Raw genomic sequence first — 26,308 nt, 5'->3', positions numbered from 1 at the left:
TTCATAGTGCTGGTCCGGGGCCTCATACTTCATAGTGCTGGTCCGGGGCCTCATACTTCATAGTGCTGGTCCAGAGCATCATACTTCATAGTGCTGGTCTGGGGCCTCATACTTCATAGTGCCGGTCCGGGGCCTCATACTTCATAGTGCTGGTCCGGGGCCTCATACTTCATAGTGCTGGTCCGGGGCCTCATACTTCATAGTGCTGGTCCGGGGCCTCATACTTTACTGTGATGGTCCAGGACGGCAGCACATCTCGAGGCCGGAGTTTCACGTGTTGTAGTAATGGAGGCGACTCATGCCCAAGGAATGATCCACAACAAGACAAACAATGAGGTCAGCGGAGACAACACAAGTGATTGTTTATCGTATTGTGATCAGACACTTAATCTAAGTGGCGACACAAAGACAGGCGGAACATTCCGAAGGAGGTAAACACTGCTTACATGTGGTGGTCCCATATTTAACCCCTTGGAGGCTGGACTCATTTGCAAACTTATAATAAAAGTCTATTCCAAATGGCTCAACACAGACATGGAGGAGACTCTTCATTCTACTGATCCCAGGCTCCTCCCCCTATCATCTGAATTCACGCCTCCTTTCACCTACTCATTTGCATCCTCCTCAGCCTCTCATTTGCATCTACCTCTGCCCCTATATCTTATATATTTCATACCCTTCATTTACTTATCCTTCTCCTCCCCTCCTTACTTATCCTTCTCCTCCCTCTCCTTACTTCTCCTTCTCCTCCCTCTCCTTACTTATCCTTCTCCTCCCCCTCCTTACTTATCCTTCTCCTCCCCTCCTTACTTATCCTTCTCCTCCCCTCCTTACTTATCCTTCTCCTCCCCTTCTTACTTATCCTTCTCCTCCCCTCCTTACTTATCCTTCTCCTCCCCCTCCTTACTTATCCTCTCCTCCCCTCCTAACTTATCCTCTCGTCCCCTCCTTACTTATCCTTCTCCTCCCCTCCTTACTTATCCTTTTCCTCCCTCTCCTGACTTATCCTTCTCCTCCCTCTCCTTACTTATCCTTCTCTCCCTCTCCTTACTTATCCTTCTCCTCCCTCTCCTTACTTATCCTTCTCCTCCCTCTCCTTACTTATCCTTCTCCTCCCCTCCTTACTTATCCTTCTCCTCCCCTCCTTACTTATCCTTCTCCTCCCCTCCCTTACTTATCCTTCTCCTCCCCTCCTTACTTATCCTTCTCCTCCCCTCCTTACTTATCCTTCTCCTCCCCTCCTTACTTATCCTTCTCCTCCCCTCCTTACTTATCCTTCTCCTCCCCCTCCTTACTTATCCTTCTCCTCCCCCTCCTTACTTATCCTTCTCCTCCCCCTCCTTACTTATCCTTCTCCTCCCCTCCTTACTTATCCTTCTCCTCACCCTCCCTACTTATCCTTCTCCTCCCTCTCCTTACTTATCCTTCTCCTCCCCTCCTTACTTATCCTTCTCCTCCCCTCCTTACTTATCCTTCTCCTCCCCTCCTTACTTATCCTTCTCCTCCCCCTCCTTACTTATCCTTCTCCTCCCCCTCCTTACTTATCCTTCTCCTCCCCCTCCTTACTTATCCTTCTCCTCCCCTCCTTACTTATCCTTCTCCTCCCCCTCCTTACTTATCCTTCTCCTCCCCCTCCTTACTTATCCTTCTCCTCCCCCTCCTTACTTATCCTTCTCCTCCCCTCCTTACTTATCCTTCTCCTCCCTCTCCTTACTTATCCTTCTCCTCCCTCTCCTTACTTATCCTTCTCCTCCCCTCCTTACTTATCCTTCTCCTCCCCTCCTTACTTATCCTTCTCCTCCCCTCCTTACTTATCCTTCTCCTAACCCTCCCTACTTATCCTTCTCCTCCCTCTCCTTACTTATCCTTCTTCTCCCCCTCCTTACTTATCCTTCTCCTCCCCCTCCTTACTTATCCTTCTCCTCCCCTCCTTACTTATCCTTCTTGGCATTGGGGGCTGTATATGTTGTCTGCTATATGGCTGACAAAGACAAATTGTGTATTTTTCTAATCAGATTAATAAAACATATTGTGAAACTTGTTGTGCTCACCAGTTGTGCTGTGCAGCGGCTCGGCCATAGTCTTACCTGTTGGTGCCTATGCTGTTCACCATTGCTGTGGCTCGGCCATTTTCTTACCTGTTGGTTACGATGCTGTTGCTGCCGCTCTCCCAGTCACCAGTGGCTGAAGTCCGCAGCAGTTTGTTCTTGCTGGTGTCTAGTGGGACCAAGATATAGACCATGAGGTTGGCGAAGTGTATGGCCTGGCTGAAGACGGTGCTCTCCTCGCTCTGGACCAGTTCGTGCTGTTGCTGCTTGCTGAGCGACGGCCAAAGACGGAGCTGCTCCGCCGCCAGGTCCATGACAGTGTTCTCATGCCCCGAGGTGTCCACGCCATTCTCCTAAAGACAGTGCAACATTAGTCATCACCATATCTACTATATATATTACATATATAAATACACCTGCCAGTGATTGAAACCTGTCTCTCTCTCTCTATGTATTATATACATAATATATGTATATAATATATACACACACTATATATATATATGTGCATAGAAGATAAGCTCAGAAGCAAAGTACCCACACTCACCATTAGATTAGCGACAACCGGCTCCTAAGGATATATGATGGTTAGACCAGCGGAACGGGGACCATGCTGTAACGGGCGCTCACTACAGGCAGTCCTTTCTCCTCATGGTGTTTGCTCTGATATACATTGTCAGCTGTGAGACCTTACATAGACAGGACTGTCTGAGCTCTACAGGCAGTTCTTTCCCCCTCATGGCTTGGTATACAAGGTACAGATCCAATAATGGACGGGTACCAGGTATATAGTATATACAGCAGGCAGACAGTCATGTACCTTTGGCGCGGTCCCTTGGTCCTTAGTGTTCAGGTAGAGCACCCGCACCTGGCTCTGCACGTCGTTGTAGAATGTGGTCTCCCAGAACTGCTGGTTGGTCCATACGGCGTGCTCCTGGATACACGTGTAGGCGAACTGACTGACACCGGCCGACAACTTCTGTAAAAAATAGAAATCACCAATATAAGAATATAAGGTGAAGTTTATACAGTGAGGACCCTCTGAGAAGACCACCCAATACCAGGACAGACTTCTGTCATCTTCAGTTTATCATCTTCTTCAATGAGACCATCGCCCCAAAAAGTCCGGAAGACCATCACTCCACTGTATTTACCTTCCAAATAGCATGCTCCTCCTGATGGCCCCTCCTTGATGGCTCCTCCCCCACCTCCCTGATGGCTCATCGCCCACTTCCCTGATGGCTCCTCCCCCACCTCCCTGATGGCTCATCGCCCACTTCCCTGATGGCTCCTCCCCCACCTCCCTGATGGCTCATCGCCCACTTCCCTGATGGCTCCTCCCCCACCTCCCAGATGGCTCCACCCCCACCTCCCTGATGGCTCCTCCCAGACCTCCCTGAAGGCTCCTGCCCCACTCCCTGATGGCTCCACCCCCACCTCCCTGATGGCTCCTCCCACACCTCCCTGAAGGCTCCTGCTCCACTCTCTGATGGCTCCGCCCCCGCCTCCCTGATGGTTCCTCCCCCGCCTCCCTGATGGCTCCTCTCTCATCTCCCTGATGGCTCTGTCCTCGCCTCCCTGATGGCTCCTTCACCGCCTCCCTGATGGCTCCTCCTCCGCCTCCCTGATGGCTCCTCCGCCTCTCTGATGGCTCCTCCTCCGCCTCCCTGATGGCTCCTCCTCTGCCTCCCTGATGGCTCCTCCTCCGCCTCCCTGATGGCTCCTCCTCCGCCTCCCTGATGGCTCCTCCTCCGCCTCCCTGATGGCTCCTCCACCGCCTCCCTGATGGCTCCTCCACCGCCTCCCTGATGGCTCCTCCTCCGCCTCCCTTATGGCTCTTCCACCGCCTCCCTGATGGCTCCTCCTCCGCCTTCCTGATGGCTCCTCCTCTGCCTCCCTAATGGCTCCCGCACCGCCTCCCTGATGGCTCCTCCTCCACCTCCCTGATGGCTCCTCCACCACCTCCCTTATGGCTCCTCTATGACCTCAATGATGATCCACCCCACCCTACTGATGCTCCTCCCCACCCTACTGATGCTCCACCCCCTTTATATGCAGCCGTGGTTATGTTTTTCTCATGTCTTCCAATCTACAATCATTGGAAAATACAGCAGTTGTCTCTCTATTTACTGTCTTCCTACTAAAGTGGAGCTGCAGTGTAAAGCATAAGGAAAGGGGCATCCGGCAGCCTGAACGTCTGGTGTTTCTGGCATTCCAGGCAACAATACAATGCAGCTAACCTGGAGATGCATACCTAACACCAGTGGTCTTCAGCCTGCGGACCTCCAGATGTTGCAAAACTACAACTCCCAGCATGCCCGGACAGCCGTTGGCTGTCCGGGCATGCTGGGAGTTGTAGTTTTGCAACATCTGGAGGTCCGCAGGTTGAAGATCAGATCACTGCCATACACTATACTTTAAAGAAGCAAAGCTGCAGGGTAAAGCCGGGAGGACAAGCCCAAGCAACCAGGAAAGACAAAAGGTGAACTGAGAGGGTGGAAAGACACAGCCAGACATGCATGCTGTGACTTGTAGTTCTGCAACAGCTGGAGGAACACTGGTTGGAGAACACTGCTCCAGAGTTTTCCTACATACATGCATGCTCAACTTGGCCGAGTGTACATATGCTCTCAATGGGGATAGTGTAGTAAGACACAGGCGGACTTGCATGCTGGGAGTTGTAGTCCAAGGTGGCAATAAAGTTGAGAGAACCCATTTTGCATTCCCATCTGTCCCCACTAGAGGGGGTTCTGGCACTTGTTGTTCTTCTTGAAGTGAGTGTGACCCTTGGCTGGGGTTCAGGCGTCCTCCCCGGCCCGGTTAGACATTATACGGCTCGTTTACGGCCAAGGTCAGGTCAAGGTGAGTTGTTGTATAACAGGAGTGTGAGAACCGCAGGGAATGTGCGCCGGTAGTTTGTTATGAACTGCCCCAAGTGCATGATGGGACAGATAGCGAATAAAAGCACAGGTGACCACGAAGGGTTAGTGGTGGGGGCGCCACTGAGCAGAGGAAGCAAAGTCAGACCCCTAATCTATAAACTATAGTTCAGAATAAGCTTTCCTGTGGTTATAGTGATGAGGAATAAAGCTTCACCTGCTGCGCCCCCTATATATATATATATATATATATATATATATATATATATATATATTATATATATGTGTGGGATAGCAGTACTGTGCGTGTAGTACTATATGTGTGCGTGGTATAATGATACTATGTGTAGTACTAGGTATGGTGCTACTATGTGTGTCTGTGGTATAGAGATACTAGGTGTGTGTGTAGTACTATATATACGAGTGTGGTATGGCAGTACTATATATGAGTGTGGTATGGCGGTACTATATATGTGTGTGGTATAGCAGTACTCTGTGTGTAGTACTATGTGTGTGCGTGGTATAACGATACTGTGTGTAGAACTATATATGTGTGTGGTATAGCGGTACTCTGTGTGTAGTACTATATATGTGTGTGGGATAGCAGTACTCTGTGTGTAGTACTATGTGTGAGCGTGGTATAAGGATACTATGTGTGTAGTACTATATATGTGTGTGGTATGGCAGTACTATATATGTGTGTGGTATGGCAGTACTATATATGTGTGTGGTATGGCAGTACTATATATGTGTGTGGTATGGCAGTACTATATATGTGTGTGGTATGGCAGTACTATATATGTGTGTGGTATAGCAGTACTGAGTGTAGTAATATATATGTGTGTGGTATGGCGGTACTATATATGTGTGTGGTATGGCGGTACTATATATGTGTGTGGTATGGCGGTACTATATATGTGTGTGGTATGGCGGTACTATATATGTGTGTGGTATGGCAGTACTGTGTGTGTGTATGGTATGGCGGTACTATATGTGTGTGGTATGGCGGTACTATGTCTGTGTGTGGTATGGCGGTACTATATATGTGTGTGGTATAGCGATACTAGGTGTGTAGTAATATATATGTGTGTGTGGTATAGCAGTACTGTGTGTAGTAATATATATGTGTGTGCTATAGCAGTACTGTGTGTAGTACTAAATGTGTGTGTGGTATAACAATACTTTGTGTGTTGTACTATATATGTAAGTGGTATGGCGCTACAATTTGTGTTTGTGGTATAGCAATACTAGGTGTATAGTACTATGTGTGTGTGTGGTATAACGATACTAGGTGTATAGTACTATGTGTGTGTGTGGTATAACGATACTAGGTGTATAGTACTATATACGTGTGTGGTATAGCGGTTCTGTGTGTGGAGTACCTTATATGTGTGTTATAGCGGAAATGTGTGCATTCATGATATAGCAGTACTATATATTGTGTGTGTGGTATGGCAGTCATATGTATTTGTGTGGTATGGTGGTCATATGTATGTGTGTGGTATGGCGGTCATATGTATGTGTGTGGTATGGCGTCATATGTATGTTTGTGGTATATCGGCCATATGTGTTTGTATGGTATAGCAGTCATATGTATGTGTGTGGTATAGCAGTCATATGTATGTGTGTGGTATAGCGGTCATATGTATATGTGTGGTATAGCAGTCATATGTATGTGTGTGGTATAGCAGTCATATGTATGTGTATGGTATAGCAGTCATATGTATGTGTGTTATATGGTGGTCATATGTATGTGTGTGGTTTAGCGGTCAAATGTATGTGTGTGATATGGTGGTCATATGTATGTGTGTGGTATAACGGTCATATGTATGTGTGTGATATGGTGGTCATATGTATGTGTGTGTGGTATGGTGGTCATATGTATGTGTGTGGTATGGTGGTTATATATGTATGTGTGTGGTATAACGGTCATATGTATGTTTGTGGTATATCGGCCATATGTGTTTGTATGGTATAGCAGTCATATGTATGTGTATAGTATAGCGGTCATATGTATGTGTGTGGTATAGCAGTCATATGTATGTGTGTGGTATGGTGGTCATAAATATGTGTGTGGTATAGCAGTCATATGTATGTGTGTAGTATAGCGGTCATATGTATGTGCGTGGTATAACAGTCATATGTATGTGCGTGGTATGGTGGTCATATATATGTGTGTGGTATAACGGTCGTATGTATGTATGTAGTATAGCGGTCATATGTATAGTATGGCGGTCATATGTATGTGTGTAGTATAGCTGTCATATGTGTGTATGTGTGTGGTATAGCGGTCATATGTTTGTGTGTAGTATAGCTGTCATATGTATGTATGTGTGTGGTATAGCGGTCATATGTTTGTGTGTAGTATAGCGGTCATATGTATGTATGTGCGTAGTATGGCGGTCATATGTATTTGTAGCAGTACAGCAGTAGTACGCCATCTCTAAAGATCACCATTATTGCACCTTAGCTGCCCCGTGCGGTAACAGTTCCCAGGACCCGTCGGGGGCGGTGATTTCCGGTGACAGGTAACACGACCTTTGTGCCACTAATTTTGCACAAACTTTGTAATTAATTTAGCATTTGGCAGATCTGCAGAATGTGCTAAAGATACGAGGATTAATCCAATGGGATAAACATATTCGGCATTGTTTGTGGATTATCCCGCCCCGCATCCAGGCTGGACGTCTATGATGCTGGTCCTGACCAGGGTGTGGGGTGCACGCTCCCCGGGCAAAACTGTACATGAACACGTATCAGTGTCCCCTCCTGAACCTAGAAAAAGAGCACACACTTTGGAGCACTTACCAGGCTGCCATGCTGTATATTCATCTGCACAGTAAGTGAATATGGCAAAGCACCACCTAGAGGGAAACTTAGCCCAACAACTGAATCCGCGACCAGTACTGAGCCCAACAACTGAATCCGCGATCAGTACTGACCCCAACAACTGAATCCGCGACCAGTACTGAGCCCAACAACTGAATCCGCGACCAGTACTGAGCCCAACAACTGAATCCACGACCAAGACTGAGCCCAACAACTGAATCCACGACCAAGACTGAGCCCAACAACTGAATCCATGACCAAGACTGAGCCCAACAACTGAATCCATAACCAGGACTGAGCCCAACAACTGAATCCATGACCAGGACTGAGCCCAACAACTGAATCCACGACCAGGACTGAGCCCAACAACTGAATCCACGACCAGGACTGAGCCCAACAACGGAATCCACGACCAAGACTGAGCCCAACAACTGAATCCATGACCAGGACTGAGCCCAACAACGGAATCCACGACCAAGACTGAGCCCAACAACTGAATCCATGACCAGGACTGAGCCCAACAACTGAATCCATGACCAAGACTGAGCCCAACAACTGAATCCATGGCCAGGACGGAGCCCAACAACTGAATCCATGACAAGGACTGAGCCCAACAACTGAATCCATGACCAGGACTGAGCCCAACAACTGAATCCATGACCAGGACTGAGCCCAACAACTGAATCCATGACCAAGACTGAGCCCAACAACTGAATCCATGACCAGGACGGAGCCCAACAACTGAATCCATGACAAGGACTGAGCCCAACAACTGAATCCATGACCAGGACTGAGCCCAACAACTGAATCCATGACCAGGACTGAGCCCAACAACTGAATCCATGACAAGGACTGAGTCCAACAACTGAATCCATAACAAGGACTGAGCCCAACAACTGAATCCATGACCAGGACTGAGCCCAACAACCGAATCCATGACCAGGACTGAGTCCAACAACTGAATTCATAACAAGGACTGAGCCCAACAACTGAATCCCTGACCAAGACTGAGCCCAACAACTGAATCCATGACCAAGACTGAGCCCAACAACTGAATCCATGACCAAGACTGAGCCCAACAACTGAATCCATGACCAAGACTGAGCCCAACAACTGAATCCATGACTAGGACTGAGCCCAACAACTGAATCCATGACCAAGACTGAGCCCAACAACTGAATCCATGACCAGGACGGAGCCCAACAACTGAATCAATGACAAGGACTGAGCCCAACAACTGAATCCATGACCAGGACTGAGCCCAACAACTGAATCCATGACCAGGACTGAGCACAACAACTGAATCCATGACCAGGACTGAGCCCAACAACTGAATCCATGACCAGGACTGAGCCCAACAACTGAATCCATGACCAAGACTGAGCCCAACAACTGAATCCATGACCAGGACGGAGCCCAACAACTGAATCCATGACAAGGACTGAGCCCAACAACTGAATCCATGACCAGGACTGAGCCCAACAACTGAATCCATGACCAGGACTGAGCCCAACAACTGAATCCATGACAAGGACTGAGTCCAACAACTGAATCCATAACAAGGACTGAGCCCAACAACTGAATCCATGACCAGGACTGAGCCCAACAACTGAATCCATGACCAGGACTGAGTCCAACAACTGAATTCATGACAAGGACTGAGCCCAACAACTGAATCCATGACCAAGACTGAGCCCAACAACTGAATCCATGACCAGGACTGAGCCTAACAACTGAATCCATGACCAAGACTGAGCCCAACAACTGAATCCATGACCAAGACTGAGCCAAACAACTGAATCCATGACCAAGACTGAGCCCAACAACTGAATCCATGACCAGGACTGAGCCCAACAACTGAAGCCATGACCAGGACTGAGCCCAACAACTGAATCCATGACCAGGACTGAGCCCAATAACCAGATCCATGACCAGGACTGAGCCCAATAACCGGATCTATGACCAGGACTGAGCCCAATAACTGTGTCTATGACCAGGACTGAGCCCAATAACTGGATCTATGACCAGGACTGAGCCCAATAACTGGATCTATGACCAGGACTGAGCCCAATAACAGGATCCATGACCAGGACTGAGCCCAATAGCTAAATCCATGACCAGGACTGAGCCCAGCAACTGAATCCATAACTAGGACTGAGCCCATAAACTGGACCCATCACCGGGACTGAGCCCACTAACTGGATACATGGACCAGGACTAGGCCAAATAACTGGATCCATGAACAGGACTGAGCCCACAAACTGGATCCATATCCAGGACTGAGCCCAACGACTGGATCCTTGAACAGGACTGAGCCCAAAGAATGGATCCATGAACAGGACTGAGCCCAACGAATGGATCCATGAACAGGACTGAGCCCAACAGCTGGATCATTGATCAGGACTGGGCCCAACAACTGGATCCATGACCAGGACTGGGCCCAACAACTGGATCCATGACCAGGACTGAGCCCAATAACTGGATCCATGACAAGGACTGAGCACAACAACTGAATCCATGACCAGGACTGAGCACAACAACTGAATCCATGACCAGGTTTGAGCCCAACAACTGGATTCATGACCAGAACTGAGCCAAATAATTGGACCTATAACCAGGACGGAGCCAAATAACTGGCTCCATGACCAGGTCTGAGCCCAATAACTGGATCCATGACCAGGACTGAGCGCAATAACTGGATCCATGTCCAGGACTGAGAACAACAACTGGCTCCATGACCAAGACTGAGCCCACAAACTGGATTCATCACTAGGACTGAATCTGGTTGGTACTGGACACCAGTCACTTCCGGGCTCAGTACACGGCCGTTCAGCCGCCCGCCAGCGCCAGAAAACAATACGAATATTTCAGGAGGGGGAACAATAATGGGAAACATTCCTGCTCCTAATATTTGCCAATATCGTGTCCGGTTTCAATGAGAATTCCAGCAATTTCGGGTCCCAGCAGAACCTGACATTTTTGCATGTAATGTATTAAATTTTATTTTTCCTTCCTACAGACCAAAACCGGCTCGGAGGAGGCTGCGGGTATATCCGGTGTTAATATGGTAACCGTAAAGATGTCACCTAGTGGCAAAGGTCGGGAAAGCAGTGACGCCTCCTGGGTCTGCGGGGGGGGGAACTAAGCAGCAGTCGCAGGGCTCTGATCAGACAACAAGTGGATTTGACAACCGGGCATGGGTTTGCTGTGCGCTGCTGCTGACTATGTACTCTCGACTGAGCTAAGCATGCATGTATATGGGGAAACTCTGTGAATGGGTAAGCTATACACTGCTGCTTACTATGTACACTCGACCGAGCTGAGCGTGCATGTATGTATATGGGTTTGCTGTGCGCTGCTACTGACTATGTACACTTGACCAAGCTGAGCATGCATGTATATGGGGAATCTCTATGAATGGGTTCGTTGTACCCTTCTGCTGACTATGTTAGCGATATGCACACGTTTAACAGCTATTCATCCAGATCAGTGTGTCCCCAGCTGTTGCAAAACTACCCTCTCCTTATTGTGAACGATTGTACACTCGACCGAGCTGAGCGTGCATGTGTATAGGGAAACTCTATGAATTGGTTCGCTATACGCTGCTGCTATGTTAGCGCCATGCACACGTTTAACATCTATTCATACATAGCAGTGTTTTCCAAGCAGTGTGCCCCCAGCTGTTGCAAAACTACAACTCCCAGCATGCGAGGACAGCTGAAGCCTGTCCGGGCATGCTGGGAGTTTTAGTTTTGCAACAGCTGGGGGCACACTGCTCTGGATGAATAGCTGTTAAACGTGTGCATGGCGCTAATATAGTCTGCAGCAGCGTATAGCAAACCCATTGACAGAGTTTCCCTATATACATGCACGCTCGGCTCTGTCGAGTGTACATACGTTCACAATAAGGAGAGGGTAGTTTTGCAACAGCTGGGGACACACTGCTCTGGATGAATAGCTGTTAAACGTGTGCATGGTGCTAACAGTCAGCAGAAGGGTACAACAAACCCATTCATACAGATTCCCCATATACATGCACGCTCAGTTCGGTAGAGTGTACACATATGTTCTCACATAAGACAGTCGGCCGCCTTCTTCTAAATCATCTGGGTTGGACGACTCTTTGTTTAGTTAATGGGGGCCTTGAGTTTGAGTAAATGATCCTAACTAAGCAACAATGGAGAACAGCTGCAGTGTAAAGCATGGGGGAGAAATGGAACTGTGTGTAATGTGAGGGTCACTGGTTATAATACAGACCGGGCAGGCTCACATGAATGGCTTCGCTGTACACCGCTGCAGACTATGTCAGCGCTATAGTGACTAATAAATGCTGTGCGGTCGCCCTTGTTGCTGTGTAATTCTGTGCGCAGCAGCTGCCTCCGCTGGGGGTGATTGTTCTCCCCGGACCCTCAGGTCACATTCTGTAGTCAGAAGGAATGTGCGTCCTCTTCCAGGCTCCGCGCCGGACGTTGTTTGGTTACAGCGCATTTTTTCGGCAGATCTCGCTGTTCTCGTGTGTTTGTCATTATTTCTCACTTAATATTGAAAATAAAACGTACAAATATTCCGGTCCCTGGGAGAGCTGTATTGTATATAGGAGCAGTATTATAGTAGTTATATTCCTGTATATAGGAGGCAGTATTATAGTAGTTATATTCCTGTATATAGGAGCAGTATTATAGTAGTTATATTCTTGTATATAGGGGGCAGTATTATAGTAGTTATATTCTTGTATATAGGAGACAGTATTATAGTAGTTATATTCTTGTATATAGGAGCAGTATCATAGTAGATATATTCTTGTATATAGGGGGCAGTATTATAGTAGTTATATTCTTGTATATAGGAGGCAGTATTATAGTAGTTATATTCTTGTATATAGGAGCAGTATTATAGTAGTTATATTCTTGTATATAGGAGCAGTATTATAGTAGTTATATTCTTGTATATAGGAGCAGTATTATAGTAGTAATATTCTTGTATATAGGAGCAGTATTATAGTAGTTATATTCTTGTATATAGGAGCAGTATTATAATAGTTATATTCTTGTATATAGGAGCAGTATTATAGTAGTTATATTCTTGTATATAGGAGCAGTATTATAGTAGTAATATTCTTGTATATAGGAGCAGTATTATAGTAGTTATATTCTTGTATATAGGAGCAGTATTATAGTAGTTATATTCTTGTATATAGGAGCAGTATTATAGTAGTTATATTCTTGTATATAGGAGCAGTATTATAATAGTTATATTCTTGTATATAGGAGCAGTATTATAGTAGTTATATTCTTGTATATAGGAGCAGTATTATAGTAGTAATATTCTTGTATATAGGAGCAGTATTATAGTAGTTATATTCTTGTATATAGGAGCAGTATTATAATAGTTATATTCTTGTATATAGGAGCAGTATTATAGTAGTTATATTCTTGTATATAGGAGCAGTATTATAGTAGTAATATTCTTGTATATAGGAGCAGTATTATAGTAGTTATATTCTTGTATATAGGAGCAGTATTATAGTAGTTATATTCTTGTATATAGGAGCAGTATTATAGTAGTTATATTCTTGTATATAGGAGGCAGTATTATAGTAGTTATATTCTTGTATATAGGAGCAGTATTATAGTAGTAATATTCTTGTATATAGGAGCAGTATTATAGTAGTTATATTCTTGTATATAGGAGACAGTATTATAGTAGTTATATTCTTGTATATAGGAGCAGTATTATAGTAGTTATATTCTTGTATATAGGAGCAGTATTAAAATAGTTATATTCTTGTATATAGGAGCAGTATTATAGTAGTTATATTCTTGTATATAGGAGAAGTATTATAGTAGTAATATTCTTGTATATAGGAGCAGTATTATAGTAGTTATATTCTTGTATATAGGAGCAGTATTATAGTAGTTATATTCTTGTATATAGGAGCAGTATTATAGTAGTTATATTCTTGTATATAGGAGCAGTATTATAGTAGTTATATTCTTGTATATAGGAGCAGTATTATAGTAGTTATATTCTTGTATATAGGAGCAGTATTATAGTAGTTATATACTTGTATATAGGAAGCAGTATTATAGTAGTTATATATTCTTGTATATAGGGGCAGTATTATAGTAGTTATGTTCTTGTATATAGGAGCAGTATTATAGTAGTTATATTCTTGTATATAGGAGACAGTATTATAGTAGTTATATTCTTGTATATAGGGAGCAGTATTATCGTAGTTATATTCTTGTATATAGGAGCAGTATTATAGTAGTTATGTTCTTGTATATAGGAGCAGTATTATATTAGTTATATTCTTGTATATAGGAGCAGTATTATAGTAGTTATATTCTTGTATATAGGAGCAGTATTATAGTAGTTATGTTCTTGTATATAGGAGCAGTATTATAGTAGTTATATTCTTGTATATAGGAGACAGTATTATAGTAGTTATATTCTTGTATATAGGGAGCAGTATTATCGTAGTTATATTCTTGTATATAGGGGACAGTATTATAGTAGTTATATTCTTGTATATAGGGGGCAGTATTATAGTAGTTATATTACAGTACAGTCTCAATGAATGAGATGTTAATAATGTGTAGATACAGACATAAGACCGGGGTATGAGGATCTCTTCAGCCAGACACTGTTAATATGATTGACTTATGAGGGATGACAGACACTACAGGAATGAGATGGCCCCTGACCCGTATTAACCCCCTACTGACCGGGTCACACAAGGCCAGACGGACTCATTAACAAAGCACTGGGGGGTACAAAGTACTTGACTACTCCCCATAGGACTGGAGGTCAAAGTCAATATGGACAGAGTCCCTCGGGGACCACACTCAGCATATCTTCCTGTCACCACTAAGTGTGCGATGGAGATTATGTGGAATCCGCCACATCCAGCCGAAGGTTTACACTGTTTCTAAGGTTTCCAGGTTTTCCATTACGTCCACTTCTAACATTTGATCTCAAATTTCATCAGAACAGAGAAGACAGGAAGGAATGTAAAGAACTTATAAAAAGATTAAAGCCGATCTGTGGTCAAAAGTAACCGAAACATTTGTTGTGAGCTCCTCCAGTTCTCTCCGTGCCCAGAGCTGCACTCACTATTCTGCTGGTGTAGATGTTGTGTAGCGGATTTAGAAAGTGATTTTACGCGTATTCAGATCTTTCTATACTAAACCACAATACATGGAGCGGCAGTCGTGGATCCACATTAATTGTGGGATTTCTTGGAAAAGGCTGAAGAACTTCTTGAGACGGAGATGAAGACTTTGGGAAATTATTTATAAACAGATTAATAAGATTTAACTGGTAAAACTAATAATGAGGAGAGAACATCGCGCGGCGGCGATTACCGATTCAGTGGAAAACACCAAACTTTATTATTGTGCGACCAGAATAGATGGGTCGTCTCTTGGTATTTAGTGCTGAGCCGAACACTGATCCTCTTACCTCCAAAATCTGAGGTTATTTCTGCATTGGGGCAAATCAACAAATGAAACGTTCACTTCCCATCAACTGCGAAACTTTATACAGGATATGAACAAAAATATCTTACTATGAATAATTCTAAATACATTATTTATCCTGTATTATACCCCAGAGCTGTACTCACTATTCTGCTGGTGAGGTCACTGTGTACATACATTACATTACTTATCCTGTACTGATCCTGAGTTATATCCTGTATTATACTCCAGAGCTGCACTCACTATTCTGCTGGTGAGATCACTGTGTACATACATTACATTACTTATCCTGTACTGATCCTGAGTTATATCCTGTATTATACTCCAGAGATGTACTCACTATTCTGCTGGTGGGGTCACTGTGTACATACATTACATTACTTATCCTGCACTGATCCTGAGTTATATCCTGTATTATACCCCAGAGCTGCACTCACTATTCTGCTGGTGAGGTCACTGTGTACATACATTACATTACTTATCCTGTACTGATCCTGAGTTATATCCTGTATTATACCCCAGAGCTGTACTCACTATTCTGCTGGTGGGGTCACTGTGTACATACATTACATTACTTATCCTGCACTGATCCTGAGTTATATCCTGTATTATACCCCAGAGCTGTACTCACTATTCTGCTGGTGAGATCACTATGTACATACATTACATTACTTATCCTGTACTGATCCTGAGTTATATCCTGTATTATACTCCAGAGCTGTACTCACTATTCTGCTGGTGAGGTCACTGTGTACATACATTACATTACTTATCCTGTACTGATCCTGAGTTATATCCTGTATTATACCCCAGAGATGTACTCACTATTCTGCTGGTGAGGTCACTGTGTACATACATTACATTACTTATCCTGTACTGATCCTGAGTTATATCCTGTATTATACTCCAGAGCTGCACTCACTATTCTGCTGGTGAGATCACTGTGTACATACATTACATTACTTATCCTGTACTGATCCTGAGTTATATCCTGTATTATACTCCAGAGCTGCACTCACTATTCTGCTGGTGAGGTCACTGTGTACATACATTACATTACTTATCCTGTACTGATCCTGAGTTATATCCTGTATTATACTCCAGAGCTGTACTCACTATTCTGCTGGTGAGGTCACTGTGTACATACATTACATTACTTATCCTGTACTGATCCTGAGTTATATCCTGTATTATACCCCAGAGCTGTACTCACTATTCTGCTGGTGAGATCACTGTGTACATACATTACATTACTTATCCTGTACTGATCCTGAGTTATATCCTGTATTATACTCCAGAGCTGTACTCACTATTCTGCTGGTGAGGTCACTGTGTACATACATTACATTACTGATCCTGTACTGATCCTGAGTTATATCCTGTATTATACTCCAGAGCTGCACTCACTATTCTGCTGGTGAGGTCACTGTGTACATACATTACATTACTTATCCTGTACTGATCCTGAGTTATATCCTGTATTATACTCCAGAGCTGTACTCACTATTCTGCTGGTGGGGTCACTGTGTACATACATTACATTACTTATCCTGTACTGATCCTGAGTTATATATCAGACAGGAGGCTCATATCTTATGCATTATTCTTTCTTTAATAATGCCCATAGCAGAACAAAATTCAATAACAATCAGTGTAAAGAAAAAACTACAACTCCCAGCAGTCCCGGGACCACAGCAGCCACTCCTCTTTCTTTCTGCTCATGGCAGAGCATACAAGCTAAGTGCTATCTGTGATTAATACTTTGATATTTTCCTTAATTGTTAGTCATACTTATTATAGATATTGTGGTGTTGGGAGAAGATATTCGCGATTATCTTCACCCATTCGCATTCTATGCGATTTTTACTCCGTTTCGGACAACTATTCCCCGGCGCTAGTTTTCTCACTACTCCGGTTCATCACCTCACTCTCTCTCCATCTCTCCGCTCCTCATACCTTCCACCGCTTTCCATCCCCCCCCCCCCCCCTCTCCCGGCGCCATTTTACCTTCTTATCCTACGTTTCTGCGCTTCGCGCGCGCGGGATAGGGGCGGGTCTTCGCGTGTCGGCCGCATTTCTTCGCGGCCTACACGCTGAGAGGGGCGGAGTTTTCCTTTCGTCACTGGACCGCGCTCCTGCGCCTTCCAATCAATGCCCAGCCGGACGTAGTCTCGCGAGACTTCGTCCCCGGGTACAAGGACTCTCGGGCTCACCTCCCACCGCTGCGCCAGTGCAACGCTAGCGGTGTGGAGGACGGAGCCTGTACCAATACTTCCCTTACATATATTGTAGGTAGATTTCAGGAATTTATTCCTTCCCCTCATCTACCATTCTCTCTTCCCTCTAGTTTCTCCTACAGATAACCTAGTAGATTTCAGGAATTTATTCCTCCACCCTCATCAATCCTTCTCTTTCCCACTAGTTCTCCCACAGATTACCTGTTAATCACTATGGCTGAGGAACCCTCATCTGCTCCCAGTAGAGGGGAGAGCTCTTTAGACTCGGCCCAATTTATGACCGCCAACCAGATACAAGACTTAATTAATAAGTCTGTTCAGGCGGCTTTGGCCTCCGCCATGGTAACCTCTGGATCACTACCAGCGGTATCCTGTGCATCTGTCCCGCCATTCCAAGGCGGTGAACCGCCCATTAAGAAGGGAAAGGTTTCCCATAAAAGGAAACACACATTGGCGGCATCTGACTCCCCGGCAGGGGAAGATAATAATGTGCTCCAGGCAGCCCCTACCCCGGCCTGCCAACCCCAGCATCCATCAGACTCCACTTGACCCCTGGGCCTCAGGGAGTTACATGAGAAGAGGCACAGATCCGCTAGACGGACCAAACCCGACTCTTACGTAGATTCCTCTGACGAGGATTCGTCGGGATCATCCAGCGAGTCTGACGACTTTGAATCAAACCCTAATATCGAGGATGCTGGGGATACGGCGTTCGACACCGACGCCAACCCTGTTACACAGGGCACTGTGATCCTAGACTCCCTAGGTGAACCCCTTTTTCACCCTGATTCCATCTCTCATCCACGATCAGGTGAATGGTCCCCACTTCCTCACGTGACCCAGTATGTGGAGCTCTGGGCTCGTAAGTCCCTAGACAGGACCAGCCGTAACAAGCTGAGAGCTGAGTGTCCCAGGCCCTTTATTCCCAATAAAGTAGTGGCAACCCCCGAAGTGGACCCCATTTTGATGAAATACCTAATGAAATCGGGTAAATTCCCTAAGAAGGCAATAGAACGCTCATTTAAAACTATCCAGGAGCGTATCTTAGACTTAATGGGCCCTCTCACTAAGATACTCAACCTGTCTGAGCAGGCCGCATCGACAGATCAGCCCGTCGATACCCGTCAACTCCGGGGGTGGGCCCAGAGGGCCATATGCCTGGCAGGTACGGCCAACACCACCTGCTCGACTGAACGTCGTAGGTCGATCCTTATGCGCCTCGACCCGCAGCTGTCCCACCTAGCTGAAACTGAGTCTGGGCCTGCAGCAGCAGGAATGCTATTTGGGGACAACTTGATGAAAGACATCAACAGGTTTGTCGGCCTGTTTACAGGGCTGGATAAAGCCCAAACCTCATTAAAAAGATCAGGGGCAAATAAGCTTTTTCCTCGGGCCGGCAGAGGTAGAGGCCGATCTGCCGGCCGCACCCCCTCCTATAGGCCACAGGGCAGACCCTCTGCCCAATACCAATACCCTCAGGCTCCTCCGTCCTACACTGTCCCAATGGCACAACCGTCGCCTTTCTTCCCTCCCAGAGGTCGACCTTGGCGCGGACGTGGCGGACGCGGATATCCCCGTTCCCGTCCAACTACCGGTAAGTGTGCCAGATATTCCACATGCTCACATCCCTGTGGGGGGGCGCCTGATGTATTTTTCCCACGCCTGGTCTGCGATCACGGCAGACGCGTGGATCCTACAGACAATAGCGGGATTTCACATAGAACTCCAATCTCTACCGGTCCTGGGTATACAGCCAGCCCCTATCCGTTTTTCACAACACAACATGTTGCTCATAGACAACGAGATTCAAGATCTCCTGTCCAAGCAGGCGATCCGAGAGATCGACCCTTCTTCCCCGGGGTTCGTAAGCAACCTTTTCCTAGTGAAGAAAAAAGGGGGCGGTTACCGTCCGGTCATAAACCTTCGGGAACTAAACCAACATGTCACGTATCGCCATTTCAAGATGGAGGGAATTCACTCCCTTCGCGATTTGTTACAACCAGGCGATTGGCTGGTGAAGGTGGATTTGAAAGACGCTTACCTCACCGTCCCTATCCACCAAGATTCACAACACCTTCTTCGTTTCCTCTGGAGACACCACATGTGGCAATTTACTTGCCTTCCGTTCGGCCTGTCATCAGCTCCGTGGTGCTTCACCAAACTGATGAAACCAGTGGTGGCATCCTTGAGGAGCAGAGGGGTCCGTCTGATCATTTATCTGGACGACCTCCTCATCATGGCCCGCTCCAAAACGCAAGCTTCTCTCCACATGTCATGGACGGTGCTACTTCTGCAGAATCTGGGATTCATAATCAACCGAGAAAAATCGGTTTTGATCCCTCTGCAAGAGATGGAGTTCCTTGGCTTCTTGGTGGACACCAATCAAGCCGTTCTCCGCCTTCCCAAATCCAAACTGGCCCTGATCCGCAAGGAAATCAGAGCGGTCTTACGCAGAGGGTGCTTATCCTTAAGGGTACTAGCGCGCTTGGTGGGCCTATTAGCAGCCTCTATCCAAGCCATCTTCCCGGCCCCCTTGCATTACAGGGCCCTTCAGAGACTCAAGATTATGCACCTGCGCCAGGGCCTCAGGTATGCGGACGAAGTTCCTCTTTGTCCGGCAGCCATCGAGGAGTTGCAGTGGTGGCTTCGTCATGCCGTCGAGTGGAACGGCAAAACCATATTCAATTCCTGCCCGGACGTCATCATAGAGTCGGACGCGAGTCGTCTCGGCTGGGGCGCGCGGTGCGGGGAGGCTTCCACAGGAGGGACTTGGTCCGCCACGGAGGTCGCCCTGCACATCAATGCCTTGGAACTCTTAGCGGCATTTTTTGCCCTCAAGAGCTTCTTGCCACAAGCGTCCAATTGTTGCGTTTTGTTACGCATGGACAACGTGGCGGCGGTCCAATACGTCAACCGCCTTGGGGGCACCAGGTCCAAGATGCTTGCAGATCTTGCCAGGGACTTCTGGCATTTCTGTCTAGATCGCAACATTATCCCGGTGGCGGAATATATTCCGGGGGTCTCCAACACGGTGGCCGACTGGAATTCTCGCTACTTGATAGACTCCAGCGATTGGCGGCTGGATCGATCAGTTTTTCTACGGTTGAGACAGCTTTGGGGTCCATTGTGTACGGATCTTTTCGCTTCTCGCCTCAATCATCAATTACCTCGTTTTTTCAGCTGGAGACCGGACCCAGAGGCGTCGGCAGTCGACGCTTTCCGTCTCATCTGGCCCAGGGGAACGCACTACGCGTTTCCCCCATTCCAGATGATCTCCAGGGTTCTTCTACATACGATGAACCAGAAGGCGACGATTGTACTGATCACCCCCTGGTGGCCCACACAACCGTGGTTCCCTCTCCTTCTGGGGATGGCAGTGGACTACCCCAGACTTCTGCCCCAATTTCCACAGCTCCTCTCCAACCCGGCCGGGGATCTCCACCCTCTGGTGTTGGAGGGCAACCTTCCTCTCCTAGCGTGGTTGGTTTCGGGGTCCCGGATGCGGACCAGGATCTTTCAAGATCAGCTAGGGATCTCCTCGCCTTGGCCTGGGCCCCCGGGACTAGATCGGCTTATCGATCAGCCTGGAGGCTCTGGGTTCGTTGGTGTGATCAACGACAGATTGATCCCGTACATGCACCTGTGTCTGTAGTGGTGAACTACTTGGCGGATTCCTTTGAATCCGGCAAATCTTATAGTTCCATCAACGTTTACCGCTCGGCTATCGCGGCTTACCATTGCCCAGTGGACTCTTTGCCGGTGGGCAAACACCCACTGGTATGTAGACTGTTGCGTGGCATTAAGTTTACCCGGCCCCCGCGGCCGAGATATCAGTCGACCTGGGATGTCTCCAGGTTGCTCGAGATGTTTGTCTCTTGGGAAGACAATGACGATCTTCCCCTAAAACTGCTGTCGTATAAACTGACGGTCCTTTTATGTTTGGTGTCTATCAAACGCGTCTCGGACGTGAAGGCTTTGGACGTCTCTAGGCGACAATTCTCGCCTCAGGGAGTCAAGTTTTCCGTGGTCCGACGGACCAAGACACGTATCCACTCGGTTTTTTACCCGTTTTTTCCCGCGCATCCTCGACTTTGTGTGGTTCGTTGCCTACAGGCGTATGAATCGCAGACTGCAGATTTACGGTCTCCGGATTTCTCACAACTTCTTATATCCTATGTCAGACCTCACCATCCGGTGGCCTCCGCTACCTTGGCTCGTTGGGTGCGTTCCGCCATGGATATGGCGGGCATAGACGTCTCCCTGTTTGGAGCTCATTCTTCTAGGGGTGCGATGGCTACCAAAATAGTCACAGCAGGGGGCTCCCTTTCTGACCTGCTCATGGCTGCTGACTGGTCTTCAGAGTCTACCTTTCGCCGGTTCTACTTCAGACCGGAGGACCATGTTTCCATGTCAGTTTTGTAATACTATTTCTGATTTTGTTTCTCTGTCGATACTTATTAGCTTTGAACTTGCATAAGATATGAGCCTCCTGTCTGATATATAAATCGAGATTTTCCTAGCTTGTGACGGAAAATATTAGTTATATGAAGACAGGAGGCGAGTATCTTCCCTCCCTACCCACCCTGTTATGATTTTTTATTGTCTTTTCAGGATACTGAAGGCATTGGCTGGTTTCCTGTCTACTAATAACCCGTTGGTTAAGCACTGCTGGAGTTCTCTACAGTCCCCGTTGGGACGAAGTTAGGCCGTCGATTGGCCTCGTTTTCCTGAGTTCTGGCCTTACTGGCCGAAGATTGAAGGAGCGGTGTGGATGTCTGGCTGGCGTTTCGGCTTCCTATGCGGCTCTGATTCGCGTGAAGAAAGAGGAGGATCCATATGTGGGCAGTCCTTATATAGGGGCTACAGACGAGGAGTGGCTGCTGTGGTCCCGGGACTGCTGGGAGTTGTAGTTTTTTCTTTACACTGATTGTTATTGAATTTTGTTCTGCTATGGGCATTATTAAAGAAAGAATAATGCATAAGATACTCGCCTCCTGTCTTCATATAACTAATATTTTCCGTCACAAGCTAGGAAAATCTCGATTTATATCCTGTATTATACTCCAGAGCTGCACTCACTATTCTGCTGGTGAGATCACTGTGCACATACATTACATTACTTATCCTGTACTGATCCTGAGTTATATCCTGTATTATACTCCAGAGCTGTACTCACTATTCTGCTGGTGAGGTCACTGTGTACATACATTACATTACTTATCCTGTACTGATCCTGAGTTATATTCTGTATTATACCCCAGAGCTATACTCACTATTCTGCTGGTGAGGTCACTGTGTACATACATTACATTACTTATCCTGTACTGATCCTGAGTTATATCCTGTATAATACTCCAGAGCTGTACTCACTATTCTGCTGGTGAGGTCACTGTGTATATACATTACTTATCCTGTACTGATCCTGAGTTATATCCTGTATTATACCCCAGAGCTGTACTCACTATTCTGCTGGTGAGGTCACTGTGTACATACATTACATTACTTATCCTGTACTGATCCTGAGTTATATCCTGTATTATACTCCAGAGCTGTACTCACTATTCTGCTGGTGAGGTCACTGTGTACATACATTACATTACTTATCCTGTACTGATCCTGAGTTATATCCTGTATTATACCCCAGAGCTGCACTCACTATTCTGCTGGTGGGGTCACTGTGTACATACATTACATTACTTATCCTGTACTGATCCTGAGTTATATCCTGTATTATACTCCAGAGCTGTACTCACTATTCTGCTGGTGAGGTCACTGTGTACATACATTACATTACTTATCCTGTACTGATCCTGAGTATTATCCTGTGATAGTCCAGGCACTCAAGTGTAAAACGTTTCTGGACCATACCATACATCTGCTGACATAAAAACAAGAACCTGGACTTCCCTCCGGAGGTGTCCTGATGCTCCAGTCCTTCAGTCTTCTTCATGGGTGCTTGTGGTCGACGTGAAGCCTCAGCAGTAGTCTTTTTCCTCGTACCAGGGCATTAAACGTCACACTGCCGATCAGCCTAGTGGAGTTCTTAGTCGGATATCACGGAGGCCGGCGATTAGGTTATCAGCAATGTGACGCATTGACCACTGGCAACTGGGGAGAAGATGGCACCGGAGGACTGTAGTGGTGATATCGAGGCAGCACGGGAGGTGGGTTCAGGTTGCTGTTTTTATGGGGTATATGAGGTATATACCCCTGATGACGTGACTGCTGTCACGAAACATGTAGGGGAGGCATTGTTTGTTTGGTTTTAAGATACAGCGGAGTGTCCACAATATAGATCCTGTAGCACGGCAGGCACAGGAGATACACGATTTGGAATACCAAATAGCAACATAATTATATCAGTTGGACAAGATCAGCTGGGTTTTTAAAACTTTTCTGTACACCCCAAATACATTTTAATATGAATTTGAAATAAAAGTGAAGCTTTAGGGAGGGTGCTTTAAATAGGGTTTTGCACCCCCACTTGGAGTAGCCTCTAGGTGTGGGGATTGGATTTTATTTGGGTTGTAGACTCCGTCTCATGCTACTACTAGAGTGAAAGCACCGCCAGCATTCAAAAGTGACCAAAACATCAGCCAGGAAGCATGGGAACTGAGAAGTGGTCTGTGGTCACCACCTGCAGAACCACTCCTTTATTGGGGGTGTCTTGCTAATTGCCTATAATTTCCACGTGTTGTCTGTTCCATGTGAAATTGATTGTCAATCAGTGTTCTTCCTGAGTGGACAGTGGGATTTCACACAAGTGTCAGTGACTTGGAGTTACATTGTGTTGTGTGTTATCTTTATTATTATTATGAGCAGTGTATTTATAAAACAATCTATAGGTTCATAAGCGCCGCTATAATAGAGACCCAGATCTGTAATACAAGTCACTGCAGGGACCGAGTGCGTACAGTGCCTGATCCAACATCTACAGAACAGATCAGATGTATCCAACATCTACAAATCAGATCAGATGTATCCAACATCTACAGATCAGATCATATGTATCCAACATCTACAGAACAGATCAGATGTATCCAACATCTACAGATCAGATCATATGTATCCAACATCTACAGAACAGATCAGATGTATCCAACATCTACAGATCAGATCATATGTATCCAACATCTACAGAACAGATCAGATGTATCCAACATCTACAGATCAGATCATATGTATCCAACATCTACAGAACAGATCAGATGTATCCAACATCTACAGATCAGATGTATCCAACATCTACAGAATAGATCATATGTATCCAACATCTACAGAACAGATCATATGTATCCAACATCTACAAATCAGATCAGATGTATCCAACATCTACAGAACAGATCATATGTATCCAACATCTACAAATCAGATCAGATGTATCCAACATCTACAAATCAGATCAGATGTATCCAACATCTACAGATCAGATCATATGTATCCAACATCTACAGAACAGATCATATGTATCCAACATCTACAGATCAGATCATATGTATCCAACATCTCCAGAACAGATCATATGTATCCAACATCTCCAGAACAGATCATATGTATCCAACATCTACAAATCAGATCAGATGTATCCAACATCTACAAATCAGATCAGATGTATCCAACATCTACAGATCAGATCATATGTGTCCAACATCTACAGAACAGATCATATGTATCCAACATCTACAGATCAGATGTATCCAACATCTACAGAATAGATCATATGTATCCAACATCTACAGATCAGATCATATGTATCCAACATCTACAAATCAGATCAGATGTATCCAACATCTACAGATCAGATCATATGTATCCAACATCTACAGATCAGATCATATGTATCCAACATCTACAAATCAGATCAGATGTATCCAACATCTACAGATCAGATGTATCCAACATCTACAGAACAGATCATATGTATCCAACATCTACAGAACAGATCCAATGTATCCAACATCTTCAGAACAGATCATATGTATCCAACATCTACAGAACAGATCATATGTATCCAACATCTACAGATCAGATCAGATGTATCCAACATCTACAGAACAGATCAGATGTATCCAACATCTACAGAACAGATCCAATGTAAAACGCAGGGTTTCCCAACCAGTGTGCATCCAGCTGTTGAAAAACTACAACTCCCAGCATGCCCAGACAGCCAAAGGCTGTCTGGGCATGCTGGGGGTTGTAGTTTTGCAACAGCTGGAGGCACTGTTGGTTAGGAAACACTGATCTATGTGTACGATGCCCTTTTGACTCTGGATGTCAGAGGAGAGAAGAGTCGGGCAAGTGTCCCCCTGCAGAAGCTGCAGTTTTGCAAAAGCTGTTGGGAACCCCTGATATAGCGTCTCCAATACAATCCGGAACATCAAATGCAACAAGTGGGATCTCGTTTCGTCCCATCTGGTGCCCTAAAGCAGATCCATCCGAGACCGTACGCGTACTGGCCCTTTAAGACGTCTACTTACACCATAGTGTAGAGCGATTGTTACTACTAATTGCTGCACTATTTCCTTATTGTTTAGGGGAATTGTTACAGTGTGACCAACAGGAAGTGTCATAAACGCCCCCCCCCCCGTGGGGTCAGGGGTCATGTAGATGAGGCGCACGTGTGTGTGAATCACGACTAAGAATAAACCCTGATCCGCTAATAAACATCATAAACCTCCGCTGACCTATAAACGTCGGGGGAAGCGGTCGGACCCCGGTAACCGCGGTTACACAAGCGGATGACTCTCCGTGAGTGGGCGCGGCCAGGATTAACCATTCCCGTCAGAGGAAGAACGAAAACAACAGCTAGAAACGCAGAGTCACCGTGATCGAGG

General features: G+C 45.9%; 1 protein-coding gene across 1 annotated transcript in view; it reads right to left on the bottom strand.

The window, feature by feature from the left end:
- The window catches only part of SBF2 (SET binding factor 2), a gene marked incomplete in the record, with an annotated part of 222,584 nt that overhangs the window by 66,186 nt on the left and 130,090 nt on the right, over window positions 1–26,308 (bottom strand). Inside the window, 2 exon segments of the mRNA XM_056528207.1 lie at window positions 2,139–2,401; window positions 2,869–3,027. Of these exon segments, the coding sequence (XP_056384182.1) occupies window positions 2,139–2,401; window positions 2,869–3,027 (422 nt within the window).

The sequence above is a fragment of the Hyla sarda genome, chromosome 6, assembly GCF_029499605.1.
Source record: "Hyla sarda isolate aHylSar1 chromosome 6, aHylSar1.hap1, whole genome shotgun sequence".
In the NCBI taxonomy this organism is placed as follows: Eukaryota; Metazoa; Chordata; class Amphibia; order Anura; family Hylidae; genus Hyla; species Hyla sarda.
This window is presented reverse-complemented; position numbering and strand designations above follow the sequence as displayed.